Genomic DNA, 21,612 nt, shown 5'->3' with positions numbered 1-21,612 from the left:
TTGAGTTTTCAGCTGGGTGATTTGTGTTGTTAGATTTTGTCCAAAATAACTACACATTATTATTTACAATAGGTCATGCATTCCAGAAGTGATTATAACTAGCACCATTTCAAATTATTAAATGTATATCACCTGAAGCCATTAATCTGTGAGAGCTCAGGTGTGGCAAATCTCTGAATCATTGTACTTTCCATCTCTACTCCATCTGCTGAGTGTGATTCAGATTTAAGTTCATTTTCTCTATTATCAGATGCATCAGTATTCATCTCAGATGTGAGCAGAGTTATTATAGCACCTGTAGGGGATTGCGGCCTGGATTCATGTCTTTCCACTGGTGTGTCAGATGTAGAGGAATCACTAATAATCATGCACGTATTTATTACTGTTGGTGGATGTGGCAGGACGTCATTATTAAGGCAGTCAGGATCTTGTTTAAATGGCTTGGATGCTTCAAAAGGTGTTGTGTTGCATGGTGCTCTGCGAATTTCTGTCTCCACTGATTCCAAACCATTGTTCCCGGGTTCATCTGGTCTTTGTCTTTCAAGTAGAGGGATTTCTGCCAAAATGAATAAAGGATATTAGAGAGTGCTGCATTCACAGCAGTATGAATGCATGAATGAGGATCATTGTTTACCGGTTTTGTTGGTACATCTGATGCGTTTATTGATGTCTGAATGGCCACGTACTGGATTTTCACCTGCAAGAGACATTGTGCATAAAGTAAAAGCTAAAGGGTAATTGCTTTAATAATATATTATATTGTATATTTCACAATATATTATTATAATATTTTATATAATATATTATATAATTAATATAACTTTATATATGTGTGTGTGTGTGTGTGTGTGTGTGTGTGTGTGTGTGTGTGTGTGTGTGTGTGTGTGTGTGTGTGTGTGTGTGTGTGTGTGTGTGTGTGCGTGTGTGTAAAAATGTGTAATAAAAATATATATTATTTTTAATGTTATTATAATAAAGTAAATGTTGAATAATATTATATTGTGTAATATTACAAACCATATTATAATATTTCATATACTATATCTATAATAAATATTATAAATGTATGTATATTGTGTAAAATATTATCTAACAAATATATTATTATCAATAATATATTGCTATATGTCAAAATATGTATATTTAAAAATGTATTTTAATAAAGTTAAAGCTAAATGGAAACTACACTAAATATATTAAATATTACATGTCCATTGTATAAATAATTGTGTAACAAAAATATATTACAATATTTTATATAATATAGTATTATATTATATATAAAATATTGTAATATATGTTTAATATATATATATAATTATTATATATATATAGTAAATACACAGTTTTTACATACTATATATGTAAAAACTGTGTATTTACTATATATATATATAATAATTTTTTCATTTGTTATTATAATAAAGTGAAAGCTAAAAGGAAATTGCTTTTATATAGTGTAAACAATGAGTAATAAAACTTTCAATAACCTGTTGCGACATGTCAAAATATATTATTATATTTTTAAATATTAAATACTTTATTTACCTCTCAGTCTAAAACATCGTGATAGAGCTACAGATACAGTGATGAGAAATATGAAGACAGACGCAGCGGTTCCCCACCATGACCTCCTGCAGTCATACTCATCATCATCTGGGAAAAAAAAGTATAGTATTATGTATTGACATTTTAGTCATTAAGTGAAATGATCCTGTTCCAAACACATGAAGTAAATCTTACCAGTCACGCGAACTGTAACATTGACATGGGTTTGGACTTGATGTCTCATTTGGAAGCCGTAGAATGTGCAGATGTAGGTTCCGCTGTGTCCCAAGCTGTCTGGATTCGGCAGATGAAGGGACCCGTTGCCTAAGTGAGCCTGATCTATGTCGAGTTCAGCTTTGCTTTCCCACAGGTTCGCGATCCGACGGGTCCGGCTGTCGTAAGTGAAGATGACGGAGGATTCTGTGGTTCTGATGAAGGTCCAAGTGAGGGTAAAATTGTGGCGAAGTTGTGGTATCATGCAGGGGATCATAAGTCCAGAGCCCTCCTCACCAAGTAACATATCTAAAAGATTCAAACGATTCAAATAGCTGATTGAAGGTATGACAAACACCTTTCTTGACATTGTTTTAGCAAGTGTCAGAAATGGAAACTGTTACCTTGCTGATGCAGTGATGCGGTCCACACCTGTGTTCCATCCGCGGAGACAACAGAGCAGAAGTAAGTGTGGTCAGAGATGTTGCCCATCACACTGATGGCGCTCTCAACGGTGAACAGGCCCTTGGAGTCTGAGGTTTTACGAGTGAAGTTCTGGAGGCTTCTGATGTCACTAGGGGGATCAGTGGCCCAGGTGACCTCAGGAGCTGGATAGATGTTCTGGGACAGACATGTGACCCTTTCCTCAACCATCTCAAGCTTCACAAACTGGATCAGAGCTAAACATAAAAAGAAAAAGTACCACATGAATCAATTAGTTATTATTTGAACTGTGTATCTATACAAACTTCTAAACTTTTTCATGTTATCTTGTCTACATGCATGCATTGTAATACGACTACATATTTGTCAGCATATCTTTAATTCTGAATTAAATCTCATGGTCTCTGGAAAATGACTGGTATAAACATCTAGTGAATTACTAAATTAAGGGTTTTCAAACGTTTTAATGCCATATATTATATAATGTTATTTACTGCCATTTGCTATAATAAATACATGGAATTATATGCTATATATTTTCATGTATAAACTGTCATTTAAAAATAAAAGAATATTTATCTATTCTTTGTTATTGTTAACACCCTTTTGTGCTTAAGAACAAGAAACAAACCTGGAGGGAAAAAAAATATAAAAAAATATATATATATATATTTTCAATATTAAAATAAATACCTTTTTTTCAAAATAAAAAATCTGAAAAATTACTTTCTATTAAATGAATACTATTTTATTATCTGTCAGTAGAAACAAATACTTTGTGATTAATCTCATTTGGGTTTTTTTATTTTTTACTTCCGACCAAAAATATCTTAACATAGTATTTACTTTTTGTATGTTACTCTTTTGTGTTTTCAATATTAAAATAAACGTTTTTCAAAAGAAAATAATATATCCGAAGAAAATAATTTCTATTAAATTAAATAAAAAAAATCTGTATTATGTCAAAAGAATAAATTACCTGAAATTAAAATTTATTATTATTAATTTTTTAATTATTTCAATGTCATTTGTTACTTGTTTGTTACTTGTTACTTTTACACTATTCTTAAAAGTTTTCTACAGACCCCACTAGCGTCCTCTTGTGGCCCCATGAGAGTCCTTTGACCCCAGTTGGAAAACTAAATTCCTTTTACAGTAGGTGACCAAAAAATTTTACACTTTGTGAAAAGTAGCTTTTTACATCAGACAATAACCAAAGCAAACTCAAACAATATGACCAGACCATGACCTCGTTACTGACCTTTCACCCCCAGGTTAACAAAGGTTTCCTGGTTTCCCTTCCTGGTGATGGTGTAGCACTTATACCTCCCTTGATCCTGGACTTTAACTTTCCTCAGCACCAGAGAGGCATTTCCCTGTGTAATCTGGGAATTAAACAGGTTCGTCCGGCCACTGAAATGCTTGTTCTGGAGCCCGTACTGGTCTTTATTGTAGTAGTAGCTATGGACGGGGATTTGCTGCTTGTACCAGTGGATGACCACGGCTGCCGTGGGCCTGAAACTGCAGGGTAGCACGCAGTCTTCTAAGAACAGACACGTTACGTGTGCATCTAGAGTGAGACCAGCACATGTAAAATAACTGCAATGTTAAATTCAGTTTTGCTTTGCATACAAAAATGCTTACCAGCCATCAAAACTGTTCTAAGGACATTTTGTTAACGTTCCCATTGAGTTATCCAAAAATAAAATTGTAAGCCTATTATAAGTGTTTATAGTTTAGACCATAGACAGTATAAGAAAGGTTTAGACCATAGGGTTTAGACCTGTCATGATGGTGTTCGCGGGTAATTTCGTACGTCACTCGCACATGCGTGCCTCGTCGTATTATCAAATAGAGAAGAAAAGAAATGTCCGTAAATATTGAAAATTTGCTCCGAAAACTTTGTCGCGGGTATGGTGTGGGTTATAGTTGTCAAAAAGGTTGACAGCACGCTAAATTCAGAACAGAATATCTGGTGGCAAAAAGAGAACGTGACACTGACAGAGCTCGAGAATCAACATTGCTTTGGCTTTTTGGAGATGGCCACAACATTTGACATGATGTAAAAGAGATGGCGTTTTTATTACTCAATAGGTGAGTAAGGTATTGAACATATATTGCCATGTAGCTCTCTAACAGAGTCCATTGTAAAACATTATCTGTTGTAAAAGGTATAGGCTATTCACTTGCACAGTCAGGCAGAGCCTCAGCACAACCAAAACAATATTCTTCCGTAAAATGCACGCAGTTTTTTAACCGCTAGAGGGCGTAGTGTACCATTAAAAACGTTAGACAAACTAAAACGTTTCAGAAAAACGTTCCATATAACTTTGAACGAACATTCTCTAAACATTACTGGAAGAACATTTGTTCATAACTTTGAGAGAACATTCCCTGTTAGCTGGGTCACTACAGATTCTGTTCTGGTTGTCTTGGTTTAAAATAGCTTTATGCCAAACAATGCCAAATCCTCAAATAACAAAACTGCACATTTGCACATAAATATTTAGTCATGAACCTGTTCTTTTATTCAAATAGACTGTAATGTAAATGCTTAAATGTTTGTACTTGTAGGCTGCTTATGAGAATGAATAAATCACATATTCATTCTCGTCAAAGTCAGTCTTTGTTCTTGTTCTCGTTTACCAGTGTCATTATCCGAGACTAATGGAGTTTCCTACAAGTGCTGCTTTGATCCATTCACTGAGCAACTACAGCTACTTAAATGACATACAACTAAATGATATACAACTTAAATGCCAGAGATGGAAAATGCAGGGGAAAAAATGACAAAACAAGTACCATTCAAATAAAATGAAATAAATATTCCAGTAACAATTTATTCACGTATCATGTACAAAATATTTGATCTTGCATTTTATATATTTTTTTATTATAAATGAAAAATTTTATTTAAAAAAAAATAATATATAGGCCTATATATATATATATATATATATATATATATATATATATATATATATATATATTTCAAGAAGACAACATTTAAAAGCATAAAGAAACTTTCCTACAAGACATGGATGGTGATTATATCTCACACTGAGAAGTATCAAAAGTGAGCATGCGTGTATATGTGGTCTTACCTTTAGTAATGATGATACCAGAAATGCGAGTCCTAAGTGAAAGCACAAATGCAACACACAGAAACAGCAGATCCATGACTGTCGGACTATGCCACACGTTCAGATCAAATTTACTGTGATGCCACAATCTTTCTCTGTATGTGTGCATGTGTCCTGAGATTGTGTGCGCGTGAGAAAGGGGGAGAGAAAGACCCTTGTGGACATATCAATTAAACCGGTAAAAGATTAACCAGAGTGCATGAGTGGACATATAGTGACCAGAACTGGTTTGGCCATGTAAAGGGTACAGTTAAGCAGAGGATAAAGAAAAGAACAGGCCGGGTCATTAAAACCTCAAAGCAGACTGGTGTGGTCTGTCCATGCATGTGTCATGATGTGATTATTGATCAAATTCACTTTTGATCAATTTAATGTATCTTTGCTAAATAAAAGTATGAATTTCTTTACAAAAACAATTCTGCTGGCCCCAAACTTTTAAACAGAAGTGTAATTACAAAATGGATGGAAAATTACTAATGAAATATCGATATATATTGATATATTTTTTATAGGGCTCATCCAAAATAAAAGTTTGTGTTTACATAATATATGTGTGTGTATTGTGTATAATTATTTTTAATACATAAATACCCACACATGCATGTGTATTTAAGAAATATTTGCATGTATATACTGTATATAGACTGAATGTAGCCTATATATAATGTATATATTTTATATAAATATAAACATTTTATATATAAATAACATATTTTTCTTAAATATATACGTGTGTGCATTTATATACAAAATAATTATACACCATACACACACATATATTATGTAAACACAAACTTTTATTTTGGATGCGATTAATTGTGATTAATCGTTTGACAGCCCTAATTTTTTAATAATACAATTTAGTGTAATTACAAATATTGTAAAAACAGCCAGTGTGAGATTTATGGGAAATTTATAATAAATTATTGATAAATAATGTATTTATTTTTTAATATTTTCTTTTTTTAATATAATCTTTAAAAAAATATATTTAATCAAAGTAGCATTCAAAAAAATAATATACAAGAAATGTTTGGTTTCTTCTGAATGTTTCCTGAATGACATTTTGTTCGCACAAATCCTCAGAGTGCAAATAAAGTCCCATCAATTGGTCTTCCAACTTGTATTTCATACTGGCTTCTCTATTCTAATATTCTTTTTTCTTTCCATGGTTAACTGTGAGAACCCGAAGGCTCTGTCAAAAGTTTACTTCCAGCTTCTGGCTCTTCCAATGTTTTGGCTATGAAAGACAAAAGAAAAACATTCAGTTGCAAAATTGAAAATCTATGTTTGGAAATTTGACTTCGTCTTTACATGGCAGGGAACTTCTATAAAGTTCTTCTTATGACTTGACAGTACCTGAGTTCATGCTTTGCATTTCCGCATCCTCTTCAGCGTTTTCTTGATTTCTTTTCAATTTTGCTGCAAACATAAACATGAATATACCACACAACAATAAACACTATTATGCAGATGAAATATTACGGATTGAGTTCTGTTCACTGTATTACCTCTGTATTTTTTTATAACCAAAGTGATTGCGAGAAGAGCGATTAATCCTGCGACGATGCCCAGCATCCACAGATTATATTTAAGAAAATCTACAAAGAGAGAGAGACAGATGTTTTAAAAAATAAACTGCCACAATGTTTTAGCAGGAAATGAGTTCTAGGTTTGGTCCGACAGATTCATTATTGGATGGATGAGTTCATGGATCAGTGGATACCTTTCCCCTGCCTGGAGGATGTAAAAACAACACGGGTCTGGATCACATGACGCGTCTTTGCTCCGGAGAGGGCACATGTGTAGATTCCAGAGTGCTTTGAGCCAACAGGTTTCTGCAGGTTCAGTGAAACATCCCCTTTCAATGCATTTTCCTCTTCTAGTTCTGCATGATCCCAGGAGCGGCTGGATTTATGGGTCCTGCTGTCATACTCGAGGACATCTGTGGTTTTGTTTACTGTCGTAAAAGTCCAGACGAGAGAGAAGGACTGAAGGTCCTTGGGAGCTCTACATGGAATAATCAGGTCTTGCCCTTCAGAGCTGTTCATTTCTGTTTTGTACATGAGACAACATTGGTATTGTCACCTTCATAAGCATAACATTTATAACATACATCTGTATTGGTACTACAGCATATATCACTTTTTTGCACATTCTAATTTGAACAAGTTTTACCTTGCAGCTTTAATGAAGCTGTCCATGTCTGCGTGCCGTATTTGGAGGTGATGTTACACACATATATATGATCAAGGCTGTTGTTCTGCTGTTTTAGGACGCTCTCCACTGTAAAGAGGCCCTTTCCGCCAGGAGCCATGCGGGTGATGGGCTGCAGGGCAGCAGGAGGTAAACTGGGCTTTGTGCTCCACTGCACCATCGGAGCTGGGTAAACTTCTTTAGTAGAGCACCGAATCAGCCCAGAGGGATCGGTGTTAATGAAGATCGTACTGATGGGAGCTGGAGGACATTCAATAAAAATAAAAAAATCAATTCATTTAAAAATATTGATACTAAAAGTCGATTAGAATAATCAGTCCAAATTCAGCCATTGTCAGAACAGAATTGGCCAATAATAATTACTATTTTTATCAGCTAAATTAAGGGCCAGATTTACTAAACAGGGCAAATTAGTGTGAGAGCGCAATTTCCATAATGACCAACGCAATTTACCAAAAGCAGCGCTAATTAGTGTCTGGTTTAAGACATGCTTTTTTTGATTTGTAAATAATGGCGCAAATACCAGGAAGCGCAAACCTTAGTAAATCACCTTGCATGATTCATTTAAATACTCTTCTCTCATTAATTTTGCTTCTGAAAAGGAAACTCCTACAAATGCAAATGAAACCAGGTCAGCCAAAAAAATCACCCTGTCCACGCCTTTTCAGCGCTAATTCTTCACTGCGTGTCTTAAGTAAATCCTGATAGTAGTTTTTTAATGCCAATAAAGGGTTTGCATTGGTAGCTGTTAGTAAATCTGGCCCTAAGACTTCTAACTATGAGAACAAAATTTAACATTAATTTGTTGTATATACAGCAAAAAAAAGAACTAGCTAACTGAATAAAAGAAGCTAAAAAGTATGAATGGGGCATTGTGTTCGTAAACAGCTGAATGAACTAGGACATCTTGTTTGTGAACGAAAACTGAGCAAATGTTAATAATTAACTTGTTTCGGGAAGACTTCCGAAAAAAAAAAAAAAAATCTGTTGGTTCAATGACTCTCATTACACAAAAAGACTCACTTCTCACCACCTACTCTAACAAATCATAAAATGAATCTGAACCAATCTCTAGTGAAGTTATTTAGGCTACATCATAAAGTCACTGGGATGAATCAAAATCTTCATCACTACAAATGGATAGGTTATTATGGAAGTGTTTCCCCAACCCTGTTCCTGGAGGCACACTAACACTAAAAACACATTTTCCAACTCTACCTGTTCCTAATCAAACATCTGATTCAAGCCATCAGCTCATTAATAGAGAAGCGAAATAGAGGGATCAGATAAGGGATACATCTAAAATGTACGCTGTTGGTGTGGCTCCAGGAACAGGGTTGAGAAACACTTAATGTTACCCAACGAATATATTCCTAAGCCACTCAAAAACCCATATTGGTCAACGACTACTAATCACAGACAATACATTTAAAAGATAAATCAATATATATCAAACCTTCCACTGTTGCAATAACATATGTCTGAGTCACATTGTTGGCCACACATTTGTATCGTCCTTTACTCCTTGTATCTACTTGTTTCACAAGCAGAGATGCATTGCCCTCGGAGACGTTGTCGCTGAAGAGCCACACTTTGTCATTGCTGTGCCGGGGCTGTAAACTGAGTATGAGCGCATCCTGCTGGTACCACTTAATGTTCACATCACTATTATTGGGCGTGAAAGAGCAGGGAAGAATACAGTCTTCGGAGAAGATGCAGGTCACACGAACCGCTGCAAAACAAGAAAAGGGCTTTTAAGATATTCCTGCATTTACGAGAATGAATTATGAGTTTCATTTAAAGCAGGGCTGTCCAATCCTGCTCCTGGAGGGTCACCGTCCGGCAGAGTTCAGCTTCAACCGCAGTTAAACACACCTGAAGCGGCTAATCGAGCTCTTACTGGGACATATAGAAACTTCAGGCAGGAGTGTTGAGGCAAGTTGGAGCTAAACTCTGCAGGACAGTGGCCCTCCAGGACAGAGTTTGGACATCCCTGGTTTAAAGGGAATATTGAATAAATCTTTCAACAACGTATAACGTTTAACTTCTCTGCTGAAAAATCCAGCAGTGCTGAATACTAGCATAAGGTATGTTTTGCGCACTGGTACCAGCTTGGGTTGCTGGTTTGCTGGTCCCCAGCATGGGATACTAAAGTGCTGGTGGACTGTAATTTGTATGTTGGTATGATCCCAGCAAGACCACAACAAACGGTGGGTGTAAATGTTGTTGGAGAATGTTGTCACTATTATGGTGATTAGTGTTCCCTTTAAATGGGTCCTTGACTTTGGTTAACTTTCAGCAATTGTTGAAGTGCAGGCTGTCACTATTGTCTACAATAGTAGTACTGTATGTCATGCTCCTGACTGCAATGACATTATTCTGAGTTCTTTTAACATTTATTCCTTTTACCAAGTTTACAACTTTTGGGGGGTTGGTGACTGCCAGCTGGATTGTGACACATGAATGTTCCCAAATGTGCATGAAAGTCTTAGTTAAAGTTAAAGTAAGTTTTAATTTTCAATGATGCAACAGAAGAAAAGTACAAAATTATTACATTCTGATTTGTCTTCAGAATGAAATGTGATTCACAATTTACCAGGTTGACTTTTTTTTTTGTTTACTTTATTCAGAATTTCAGATGACTATGCTATGCTATGCATTAACCAGCATAAACCAGCCTGGACCAACATGGAATTAATGCAGGTTTTTGCTGGGTTTTTCAGCAGGGTTATAAACTGATTTCATATTTTCAGATATTTAGATACTTAAGCTGAAAAAAATATAAGAATTATAAAACAAAATACCAAATAGAACAACATCATTTTAGTTATGTCATTTCCATTTTTGTGATCTAATACAATTAATCATAGTATGTTGAGAGGGCTGCAAACTTGCCATTTCAAAACCATCAATTTCTTACTAATATTTCCTTAAAAGACGTTGCTAGATTGATGCCTTTGTCGTATATGTAAATCTCCACCCTCAGTTTCCTAACCTCATTGGTAAGTGCATGTGTAGAATACATACATATGTGCAGTGCACCCATATATATGCCACCTTTTTTCTCATAAAAAGTGAGAAAAACTGCCCCTGTTTGGTGTCTGTCCTTTTCTATGGGTGATTGCAATTGTGTGTTCACCCAGACCATCATGCTAAGAGGACATTTATCAGTAATGACCACTTATGACTGTGATTGTTAGGGTTCAACACACTCACCTTATCGGAATCGGCAAGAAGATTGTTTGGCTATAAATACAAAATAAACAGAGAAGCGGCAGAGTGCATGACTGTATGACCTTTATGTTGTGACACTGGCGTAGCAGACTGAGATTGCACCAAACTATCTCTTCCACAGATTAGTTGGCATTGATTATATTGATCATTGATTATATTATATAATATTGATAAAATCTCATATGGAATAGTTGCACTAATTGTTCAGTTGTACTTCTGTTTCTCATCTTATCTTGATGTCATGCGTGCAACGCTTTCCTTTTTGCTATGTGTCTAGTCTAGATCTATTATTGAGAGTCCCTGGAGAGGTCTTGGCTTGTCTAAATATTCACAGTGACGGTTAGTCCAAACAGATGACGGGTCGGAGTGAGTTCTAGCAGACTCACTCATCTCCTTCACTTGCAGACTATAACAAGGAGGGGCTCAAAAACGCATTAGCTGAAATTCTGCCTCCACTTGAGATCTAATAGCATCCACTTTAATTACATAATAAGGTATATTTATAACGATCATTCATCTTTCTTGGCATCTTTTTTAGTTTGGCTGTTGATCTATTGCAGGAATAATGCACATTCAAAAAGTGGCTCAATGAAACTGGAAAAAGCAAAGATAAATCACCCACTTCAGATGAATAATTTATTAGCTCAAAAATGCATTTTTGTGTCTCTACTTGAAAGCCTTTTTTGAGAAGACTCATACAGATGACAGATAATACGCAGTTATATATTAAAAAAACTTAAGCAGAAAAACTTAAACTGAAAATACCTCAATGAAAATTGGAAATCTTTCCTTGGCAACTGAAATACGTTCAAATTGAAGTACTAAAATGACTAAAACTGAAGTATAAATAAATTAAAACTAAAAAGATATATATTTTAAACACTATTAAAATATTCAACAAAAAAATGTAGAACATTTTAAATAAAAATAAAATAATAGATATTAATAAATACTACAGTAGTACATAAATAATACTAAAATAACATACATTTTGAACCTATATAATAATTTATTACAGCAAAAGCAATCAATGGGTAATATCTAAAATTGGTTTCATTTAATTTGATACTGGAAAGAATTCCTAAGGAGGAACTAATAACTAGAAAACAGATGTCTCTAAATGATCTTGCCAACATTCATACCCTATTCAATCCACTTGAATAACATAACGTAAGTCTTTCCTGGCATCTTTTCAGCTTCACTACAAACATAAATTGATCATAAGTGACCCAACTGAAAGTAGCAATCAAATAGAAATCAAAGCTGATCAAGAGCGAAAAGAAAAATAATAAGTAGTGATTCATGAGCAGAACTTTGAATAGCTTCATTTCATAAAGGAAAGTGGCAATCTTTATAAATAAAGTGGTCAAACTTTGGACCTAAAAATGAACGACATACTGGAAAATAAGAAAAAAGTTACTCAACTTTTAGAAACAATGTCAAAAATCACAATAAAAGTTAATCTTACCTGGAACCTTACACTCCACTAAGGAAAAAATCCATAAAACAACATAAGCGCCATAGAGAGTCCTTGACATTCTCCCTCACAACAATGTACTGGTCAAAAAAGAGGTGCAGGACTAAAAGAGTTGAGTTGACAGAAACTAAATTGCTGAGAAGATGACTCTTCAAAAGAGTCTCTCAGGAACGAAATCAGACCCTGTTCCTCTTTACTGCTTCAACAGCACAGACAGGCAAAACAAAAAGAAAGAAGTATCCCTTGGGTCCACCTGAATGAAGTCTTTGTGAACAAACAAGATGCAAGTAGACAAAGTTCCTCAGGTGATTTCTGAATATTGACTCTGCTGTGTGAGCTTGCTGAATGACAGAGAGAGAGAGAGAGAGAGAGAGAGAGAGAGAGAGAGAGAGAGAGAGAGAGAGAGAGAGAGAGAGAGAGAGAGAGAGAGAGAGAGAGAGAGAGAGAGAGAGAGAGAGAGAGAGAGAGAGAGAGAGAGAGAGAGAGAGCGAGTAGGAGGACAGGTTTCCACGCCTCTTTCATAGATCATGAGCTGAATCACTAAATGGCAGCTGAAACATTTTACCACCTACCCTGTCCTCTTGCGAATGACTTTAAGATAACCTTCCCACATCCCCCCCGGTCAACCTTTCTAAAGTTCATTGTTTTCATTGTCTTTTCTCACCACCTTGTTCTTTGTTGAGCCTTTGCTAAATTTAGACATGCTGCAACTGTCCTTGTCACCTTCTTGCCCAATTTGCCAAACTCAAGTGTGTTAACCATGCGTACCTAGTAGTGGATTGCTGTTACCCTGACGATTAGTAAAGATTCGTATGACGTCAAACAGTTGTTTCCTTCCTGGAAGAAGCCCTTTAGATGGCCCAATAAAACTTTAACAGTTTTTTTTTTTTTTTTTTTTTACATTCCACAGCTACATTTGACTGATGTGTAATGCATAGAATGTGTCCAAACTTGTAGTATTTACAGACTTTGACAGGTGCAAGTTGTCATACCAACCTTACAGGTTAACAAATGCACAGGCTTGAGAAAGTGCGTTTGTTGACTGAGCTGATCTAATGCCCTCAGGCTGTAGCAGAAGTGTGGTCAATGTGTGTGATGACATGGCAGTGCTGGCTCAGTTCTGCCAGCAGGGGCAGTCCAGTAAATACATTCCTCGTGGCTTTAATCACACTGCACACAAATGCGATTTGGTGTTCAAATCCAATCTTTAGGATTGACAGTCCGCATCCATCTATCTATCTATCTATCTATCTATCTATCTATCTATCTATCTATCTATCTATCTATCTATCTATCTATCTATCTATCTATCTATCTATCTATCTATCTATCTATCTATCTGTCTATCTGTCTATCTGTCTATCTATCTGTTTATCTATTGTGTGTGTCTGTCTGTCTGTCTATCTATCTCTACGTTCAGCTTTTGACTTCTTCCGATTTGTATTTACGCTTCAAAATTCATGAAAGTTGTGTTCAGTTGTGAAGATGATCACAATGAACAAAACGTGTAAAAATCATAAGCTTTTTGTGGTCACAGGCCTTGTTTTTTGCAATAATCCAAAAGCCAATGAAAAAATCCTATTGGGTTTTTGTCGAGGGAACCAGGGTGATGCTAATTTTTTCTGGGTTGGCCTAAAAATATGTCATCCCTGCACCACTCTATCAACCACTGAGAATATTCCATTAGGTCCACAGAGGTGGAGCTGGACTCTGTCTAGCTCAGTGGTTCTCAACCCTGTCCTGGCGTACCCCCAACACTACACGTTTTCCTTGTCTCCCTAATCAAACACACCTGATTCAACTCATCAGCTCATTAACCCATGTGATAATGAGCTGATGAGTTGAATCAGGTGTGTTTGAATAGGGAGACAAGGAAAACGTGTAGTGTTGGGGGTACTCCAGGACAGGGTTGAGAACCATGGTCTATAGCTCCACCCATTATGTCCAGACAAGGGAAGCTGAATGTCATTTGGCTCTGCAGTGACCACCACTTGGAATTGGTAATATAAGTAGAAGTGTTTTAGATATATTCTAGGAAGTTTTTTTTTTTATGTTGTGGACAGAAACATAAATATGATTCTTTGAAACTAGGGTGCAAACAATAATTCACTAAAATGTACACTCACCGGCCACTTTATTAGGTACCCCATGCTAGTAACGGGTTGGACCCCCTTTTGCCTTCAGAACTGCCTCAATTCTTCGTGGCATAGATTCAACAAGGTGCTGGAAGCATTCCTCAGGGAGTTTGGTCCATATTGACATGATGGCATCACACAGTTGCCGCAGATTTGTCGGCTGCACATCCATGATGCGAATCTCCCGTTCCACCACATCCCAAAGATGCTCTATTGGGTTGAGATCTGGTGACTGTGGAGGCCATTTTAGTACAGTGAACTCATTGTCATGTTCAAGAAACCAATTTGAAATGATTAGAGCTTTGTGACATGGTGGAAGTAGCCATCAGAGGATGGGTACATGGTGGCCATAAAGGGATGGACATGGTCAGAAACAATGCTCAGGTAGGCCGTGGCATTTAAACGATGCCCAATTGGCACTAAGGGGCCTAAAGTGTGCCAGGAAAACATCCCCCACACCATTACACCACCACCACCAGCCTGCACAGTGGTAACAAGGCATGATGGTTCCATGTTCTCATTCTGTTTACGCCAAATTCTGACTCTAACATCTGAATGTCTCAACAGAAATCGAGACTCATCAGACCAGGCAACATTTTTCCAGTCTTCAACTGTTCAATTTTGGTGAGCTCTTGCAAATTGTAGCCTCTTTTTCCTATTTGTAGTGGAGATGAGTGGTACCCGGTGGAGTCTTCTGCTGTTGTAGCCCATCCGCCTCAAGGTTGTGCGTGTTGTGGCTTCACAAATGCTTTGCTGCATACCTCGGTTGTAACGAGTGGTTATTTCAGTCACTGTTGCCCTTCTATCAGCTCGAACCAGTCTGGCCATTCTCCTCTGACCTCTGGCATCAACAAGGCATTTCCGCCCACAGAACTGCCGCTCACTGGATGTTTTTTCTTTTTCGGACCATTCTCTGTAAACCCTAGAGATGGTTGTGCGTGAAAATCCCAGTAGATTAGCAGTTTCTGAAATACTCAGACCAGCCCTTCTGGCACCAACAATCATGCCACGTTCAAAGTCACTCAAATCAACTTTCTTCCCCATACTGATGCTCGGTTTGAACTGCAGGAGATTGTCTTGACCATGTCTACATGCCTAAATGCACTGAGTTGCCGCCATGTGATTGGCTGCTTAGAAATTAAGTGTTAACAAGCAGTTGGACAGGTGTACCTAATAAAGTGGCCGGTGAGTGTATGTTCAGAGTTTGTATATCAAGCAGTTCACAAATAGTTTTAAAACATATTATTCCCACTTTTTCAAGTATCAAAATGTATCCATGGCTATTTCATATACTGTACTTCAAAATGTTGTATTACAAATTACAAAACAGTATTAGCTCTCCTGTCATTCAGTATATGGCCACAAGAGGATGTTTGTGGAAATTGTATGAAGATGAGGGGTGATTGTTGTGGAAATTATCCTTTGGCTGTGATGGTGGAACAGCTTTTTATATCCTTCTTATATTGATTAATGATCTGAATAGGGAAGGATGATCCTTGTTCAGCGTAAAAGAGCAGCTTCCTCTAGATGCAGTGAGGCACGTGCACGACTCCCTTAGATGCCACCACTCTTCTGTGCCCTCAATCGGACTCTAATCCTGGATTAGAGGAGCATGTTACTGGTCTGGGATTACTGTTCTGCTAGCTGCAATTTTATTATTGATTGTGTGCCACCATGTTTTATCTGATATTCGGTTGGACTACGGTTTATTATTCTTTTCTATATACAGACTCTGACTGTCTCTTCTCAATTCCCCTCTCTTGTGCTTTTTTATGTCACAGGGAATGATTTTTATTAGAACTAAGGATTTAAACTTTTTTTTTTTTTGCTGACAATCATTTCAACTATTGTATACTTTTTTTTATCATGCATTTATTAATTAATTGCTAAATCTTTTATAATTATGATATGATAATCATAAGCAGTTCCGATTTTATATTTAAATATTTTTATATTTAATAATATTATATTATATACAGCACACCAAATACACATTCAATCTTATCCACTCTAATTATGTAAGTGTGAACTCGTGAATAAACATTAATCGACACACGCATCAGTTATGACAAACGGAAGCTCAAGCATGTTCGCTTGACGTGCAAGAACCAATGAGGTTCATTCTCGAGTGTTACGCAGCAGGTTTGAGCTTCAGCAAGAACCAATGAGGTTTGTTCTCGCACGTCAAGCAGGTTCAGCGATCGTGTCTCTTCAGAAAATTTGGGCTACAATATAAATATACTAAAATAAATAAGTGTGTAATATATATACTGCATAGATAGATAGATGATAGATAGATGGATGGATATTATGCCGTTATATAATATATAGCATTCCTCCATCATCTTGCTTTTGTCTCCTAAAGTAAGCCTCTCTTGTTCTCTCCCATCCCTGTTCGGTCTCCCCCTATCCCCCCCCCACCCCCCCCCCCCCCCCCCTTTCATCTCACCATCATCTCTTGATCTTCTCCATGACTGTAATCCTCTACGAAGCGAGTTAAGATGCTTCTCACAGATTAGCCTGATGGTGAGTCTGCACATCATAGCAGCATGACAGCCAGAAACACATGCAATTACAGAAAAACCATATACTGACACTTTATGCTTCATCTACAGCTAGAGGTTACTCAAAATGCGAGTGATTTGTAAAAGACTCTGTAAACACACATAAGACTACTAACAATGTTAGGTTTATGTTGAAGGACATGAGAAGACTAGTAATTTGTATATTTCTTCCGTCAGAAATTATTGGGTACTTTTCTCAAAAAAGAGGGCTTGTTGTTTTTTTAACCGACCTGATGGTACAGTTAACTCTGCTTGTGATGCACCTCCCCTTCCCCATGGAGTTTATAGGTTACTGAAAGATTTCAGCAGCTGCGTATAAGAAGATTAGGGAGGAATTAACGTCATTCCTTTGTCATTATAGAAATAAATTGATATTTGGTTATAATCAGCGGGAGGGGGATGGAGGGAGAGCACCATGTCAGAAAAGCAGACAGGCTTTTAGGCAGGGTGGGAAACGCAGACCGCCAGGCATATACACACAAACACGCATGCACAAAAGTGGAGCTCAGAGGATTTCACATGGCACCATGTAACATGTGCTGCACAGTGTGGATCTAAGGGTCGTTACCGTGTCGGAATGGGCGACACTTCCAGATGGAAAGGATGCTGGGTAAGGAACTCCAGAGAGTTAGACTGATCCCACACCATCTCTCTGTTTCTCCTCACATCAGATCCTGGACCTCAGGCCTCGGCCATGGACTTTGCTCTCACGACACTGAGGCTGATGTGCCTGGCCTGGCTGTGGCCCGTCGCCCTGCTCAAAGGAAGCAACACGCAAAACCAGCGCAGGCACAAGGACGTCTACCTTGGTGAAAATACACGGCACAAACATGGAGGGTGAGGATACTTTTGCTAGCTTCGTACGCTCATTTCTTCAGCTCCTAAATGCGTTTGCAGAATGCTGTTGTAGATTGAACTTCACTTTGTATATTATCAATCAGCTCTATTCTGTTTAATTTAAATACCCGTGTCAGTCTGTTTACACTCTTGGTCTTATTTATTGTGGTCTCGTTCCTGTGGATTGATGTGTACGGGTTTATTTGAAGCGCTGTGTTATGACCTGCAATTTGGGGTTGTTGGATTGTGTGTGCGTTTGAGGGTATAATTAATTGTGGATAAAGGAACTCTGTAATTAGAGCTCATGGTTGAGCTGGGTATGTGAGGTAAAAACAAAAACAGCACTGGGTAGTAATTTAGTCTTTTAGTACTGATCCGGAGGTAGGTCATTCTCAGGTAACAGTGCCATTTGTGGCAGAAAGCTTTTTAAGATGGATGGATGGATGGGAGATAGATAGATAGATAGATAGATAGATAGATAGATAGATAGATAGATAGATAGATAGATAGATAGATAGATAGATAGATAGATAGATAGATAGATAGATAGATAGATAGATAGATATTATTTATGTATATTTATTATTAAATATATTATTCATAAAATCCTAAATATTTGGTTATATATGGTATATTGAGGTTGAACTATTGAGCTTGGTGTGGCCAATGTAAGTGTGAATATAATATAACATAACAAAAACATAATAAATATCATTAAAGGGAAACTTACATCTGCTTGTGGCAATTTTTCTATTAAGTCACTCTTTGAAATATGATGTCAAAAAGGCTAAACACACTAAATCTATCAAATAATGTGACTGTTATTATATTAGTATTAGTAAATCATGGAGATAGAAATGGCACCTGGAAAGAACCCAGTCAGGGTCAAATCAAAATATTTTAATAAGAGGCATTTAAAAGTCAAAGTTTTGTATTGGAAACTTTGCTGTCTTGTGATTAGAAAATAAATACATTTAAAAGTATAAGTTATATCTCATGAGAGAGATATCTGTCTTTGTGCATAAAATCATCTGTGATCTTGTTCCATACTGAAGTGAAATTAATTTATCTAAACAACCCTCTCTTCCAAACCTCTTGTTTTAGTCAGTGCTGATTATTTACTCCGAATGTAACCAAGAACTTGTGTGTACAGGTTTGTTTTTGCTTATGTCTGTTACATCATACAAATAAACCTTCCCCATTTTGTCTTCTTTCAAACAGACGAATAGACTTTAAAATGAAGAAGTCTGACAGCACCAAATCTTTGCTGATTAAATCCGAGCAGCTCTTGCGAATCGAGGATCACGATTTCGCCATGAGGCCCGGTTTTGGAGGTGAGGGAATTCTGTCCTTTCAAAAGGCTCTTATGTATTTCTTTTGGCTTTGCAAAGTTGGTATTGATGGTTGTATTCTTAAAATACATACTTGTTGCTTTACTGAGCATTATGTGTATCTTGGTCTTTATTGTTTATTTGAATGATTTTGGGAATGTAATCTTATTCAGCACAGTTGGCACAAATAAATGGCAGCGTAACATACAACAGCAGCACTAATACAGCACAGAGAGGCACTACAGATGGGGCAATATCAGGAGGGAGTGAGAGGAAAAAAAGAAAACCAATGATGTGATTAACCAAAAATCTGCTGATGGGAATCGTGATGCGTTTTTCTGATGGAAATCACATACTCCACCACACTATGAAAGCCATTTATGTAAGCAGCAGGAAACGACCATAGATGTTTGTTGAAAATGTTGTTGTTTTTGTTTTGGTTATAGATCATTTTTGTAAAATAGAATTATATTTAACACTATTCTCTGGAAATGTCTCATTCTCACATGCATTTTAAGCTGCTTACTGTCTATAAAACATGCTATGCCGATAGAGATATCATCCATACTTGCTGCTGTACAGATACCTCACAGAATGGGGTTAAGTACTGTGTTCTGCCTCTGTTACACTGGCTGAACTCAAGATCAAGAGCTTTAAAAGTCACAGTGGGGCAAATGACCAGAATGTGACTCTGGCGCTGAGATTGTCAAAAATAGGTTAGAATGTCATATGCGGTATGTCCAAATCAGAAAGAAAAAAAACACTCTGACCCAGATTGGTAGTAGTGCCAAGCAGACAATACACTGAGGACAGCTGTGTTTTATGCACAGTAATCTGGATTATTATTCCAGTCGGTCTCTGAGAATGCCTGAGAATGTAGCTAAATCTTACAGGCTAGCCAAAGGTTGCTGTCTTTAGAAAAAGAACAAAGAGTGGCGTGCTGTTTTTCCAATCAAATAATCATCTGGGGCCTATACCATGAAGCCGGTTTAGGTGGCTAGCCAGCTATGTTTCAGCTTAGTTTCCGCCAACCCTGGGTTTTAGGTACTATGAAAGTAGCTCGGCTTTAATCGGTGTTCGTTGCCATGGTACCTTACGCTGCACGGCTAACCTGCCCCGGGGCAGGTTAAGTTCTGGATTCGAGATCTCAGACTGAAGTTTGACCAATCAGCTGTGAGCAAAGAAACATATAGGTGACGTAACTAATTCCCAGTGTTTGTTGCAATGGCTTTACATTTTCTTTCAAATCCTGTGGACATCTCAGCGCAAATCGTTAGACGAGCACATCGTAGAGAAAGAGTTTTTAGCCGGACAAAATCCCCTTGCCTTTCCTGATAGTTACTTGTATGAAAGATACAGATTTTCTGCAGAAGGAATATCTTATCTTTGCGAACTTCTTGAGCCGCACATAAATAATTTAACACATCGAATTCATGCACTTACTGTACCATAAATGGTATTGCGTTGCGTTTTTTTTGCAAGTGGTAGCCTACATACTTGCACGATCGGTGATGCACAGAATCTAGGGGAAAACACGGTTTGTCGAACCATTCGCAAGGTGGTCCTCGCTTTGCAGGAGTACATTAATAGTTTAATAGTGTTCCCCAGACATTTATTGACCATGTCATAAGAGAGGGTTTTTATAAAATTGCCGGTAAAATATATTGATAGGGTGACATCACGTTTTTTTTTCTTTCAAAAAGCAAATTTCACAAATGTACTATATAATACAGTACATGTTAAGCATTATTTTTATCTCATGGTAGGATTCCCTATAGAGTCATTGGAGCAATAGCCTGCACACATGTTGCAATCTCCACTTCTCTAGGAGAACATGAGGCAGATTATGTTAATAGAAAGTCTTTTCACAGCCTTAATGTTCAGGTAGAGATTATGTGAACATGTGAAATTATTATTTTCTGTGAGATGAATCTTTAAATTAATAGTAAAATTAGCAGATAACAATCTACTTTCCGTGAGTATGTTGTGTCAGCGCTTTGAGGAAAGCTAGTTAAATTTGGTACAGTACAAAACACTGTTAATTTGAATTGGGACAGCAAGACCTACACAATAACCCCCTATCATGACCCTCATGTGTCAGTAAAACTAGTAAAAGTTAGAGATGATCTTTGGCATCCTAAAGGCACGTTTCAACTGTCTTCGGCGCTTAAGAGTCACCACAGTGGGCATCACAGATAGTGTCTGCATGTGCCATTCTGCACAATATAGCCACCATAGAAAGGAGCCAGAACCACCACAGAAAGCTTCTCCCCGATGAAGAGAAAGAAAGCAATAGAAAGTTGCATTAATAAATATTCATGCTAAAGTGTTACTTGGTTAAATAAGTTCACATGCTGAGATCAGTTTAATCTAGCTGTTGCATTTATTTTTTAAATGTGGAGCCTCCTCAGCTCACAGTCAGGCTCCTTTAGTGTGCAGTCTAGCTCCATAGGCTCCTTTTGTAAAGGG

At 37.0% G+C, this 21,612-nt stretch overlaps 3 protein-coding genes across 3 annotated transcripts in view; 1 reads left to right on the top strand and 2 right to left on the bottom strand.

Moving 5' to 3' along the window:
- Window positions 1–21: 21 nt before the first annotated feature.
- LOC130074107 (uncharacterized) lies at window positions 22–5,738 on the bottom strand. Its single transcript, XM_056239640.1, has 7 exons — window positions 5,310–5,738; window positions 3,467–3,775; window positions 2,166–2,441; window positions 1,744–2,070; window positions 1,549–1,656; window positions 635–697; window positions 22–556 (listed from the first exon to the last, which is right to left on the bottom strand). Exons 1-7 carry the CDS (start codon window positions 5,455–5,457, stop codon window positions 129–131), a joined length of 1,659 nt encoding a protein of 552 aa, XP_056095615.1. The 5' UTR covers window positions 5,458–5,738; the 3' UTR covers window positions 22–128.
- A 554-nt stretch (window positions 5,739–6,292) lies between these two features.
- Window positions 6,293–12,355, bottom strand: hhla2a.1 (HERV-H LTR-associating 2a, tandem duplicate 1). The gene is made up of 7 exons (XM_056239643.1): window positions 12,268–12,355; window positions 9,022–9,297; window positions 7,527–7,805; window positions 7,075–7,401; window positions 6,860–6,949; window positions 6,708–6,770; window positions 6,293–6,588 (listed from the first exon to the last, which is right to left on the bottom strand). Exons 1-7 carry the CDS (start codon window positions 12,335–12,337, stop codon window positions 6,521–6,523), a joined length of 1,173 nt encoding a protein of 390 aa, XP_056095618.1. The 5' UTR covers window positions 12,338–12,355; the 3' UTR covers window positions 6,293–6,520.
- A 5,287-nt stretch (window positions 12,356–17,642) lies between these two features.
- The window catches only part of gabrr3a (gamma-aminobutyric acid type A receptor subunit rho3a), a 32,583-nt gene continuing 28,613 nt past the window's right edge, over window positions 17,643–21,612 (top strand). Inside the window, exons 1-2 of the mRNA XM_056239641.1 lie at window positions 17,643–17,812; window positions 19,034–19,146. Coding sequence (XP_056095616.1) covers window positions 17,670–17,812; window positions 19,034–19,146 — 256 coding nt within the window. The 5' untranslated portion in view covers window positions 17,643–17,669. The remainder of the gene's footprint in view (window positions 17,813–19,033; window positions 19,147–21,612) is intronic.

Source organism: Rhinichthys klamathensis, unplaced genomic scaffold (assembly GCF_029890125.1).
Source record: "Rhinichthys klamathensis goyatoka isolate OS25496 unplaced genomic scaffold, OSU_Roscu_1.1 h1tg000569l_1, whole genome shotgun sequence".
Taxonomy (NCBI): Eukaryota; Metazoa; Chordata; class Actinopteri; order Cypriniformes; family Leuciscidae; genus Rhinichthys; species Rhinichthys klamathensis.
The sequence above is the reverse complement of the archived record's forward strand: the minus strand, read 5'-3'. Positions and strand labels throughout refer to the sequence as shown.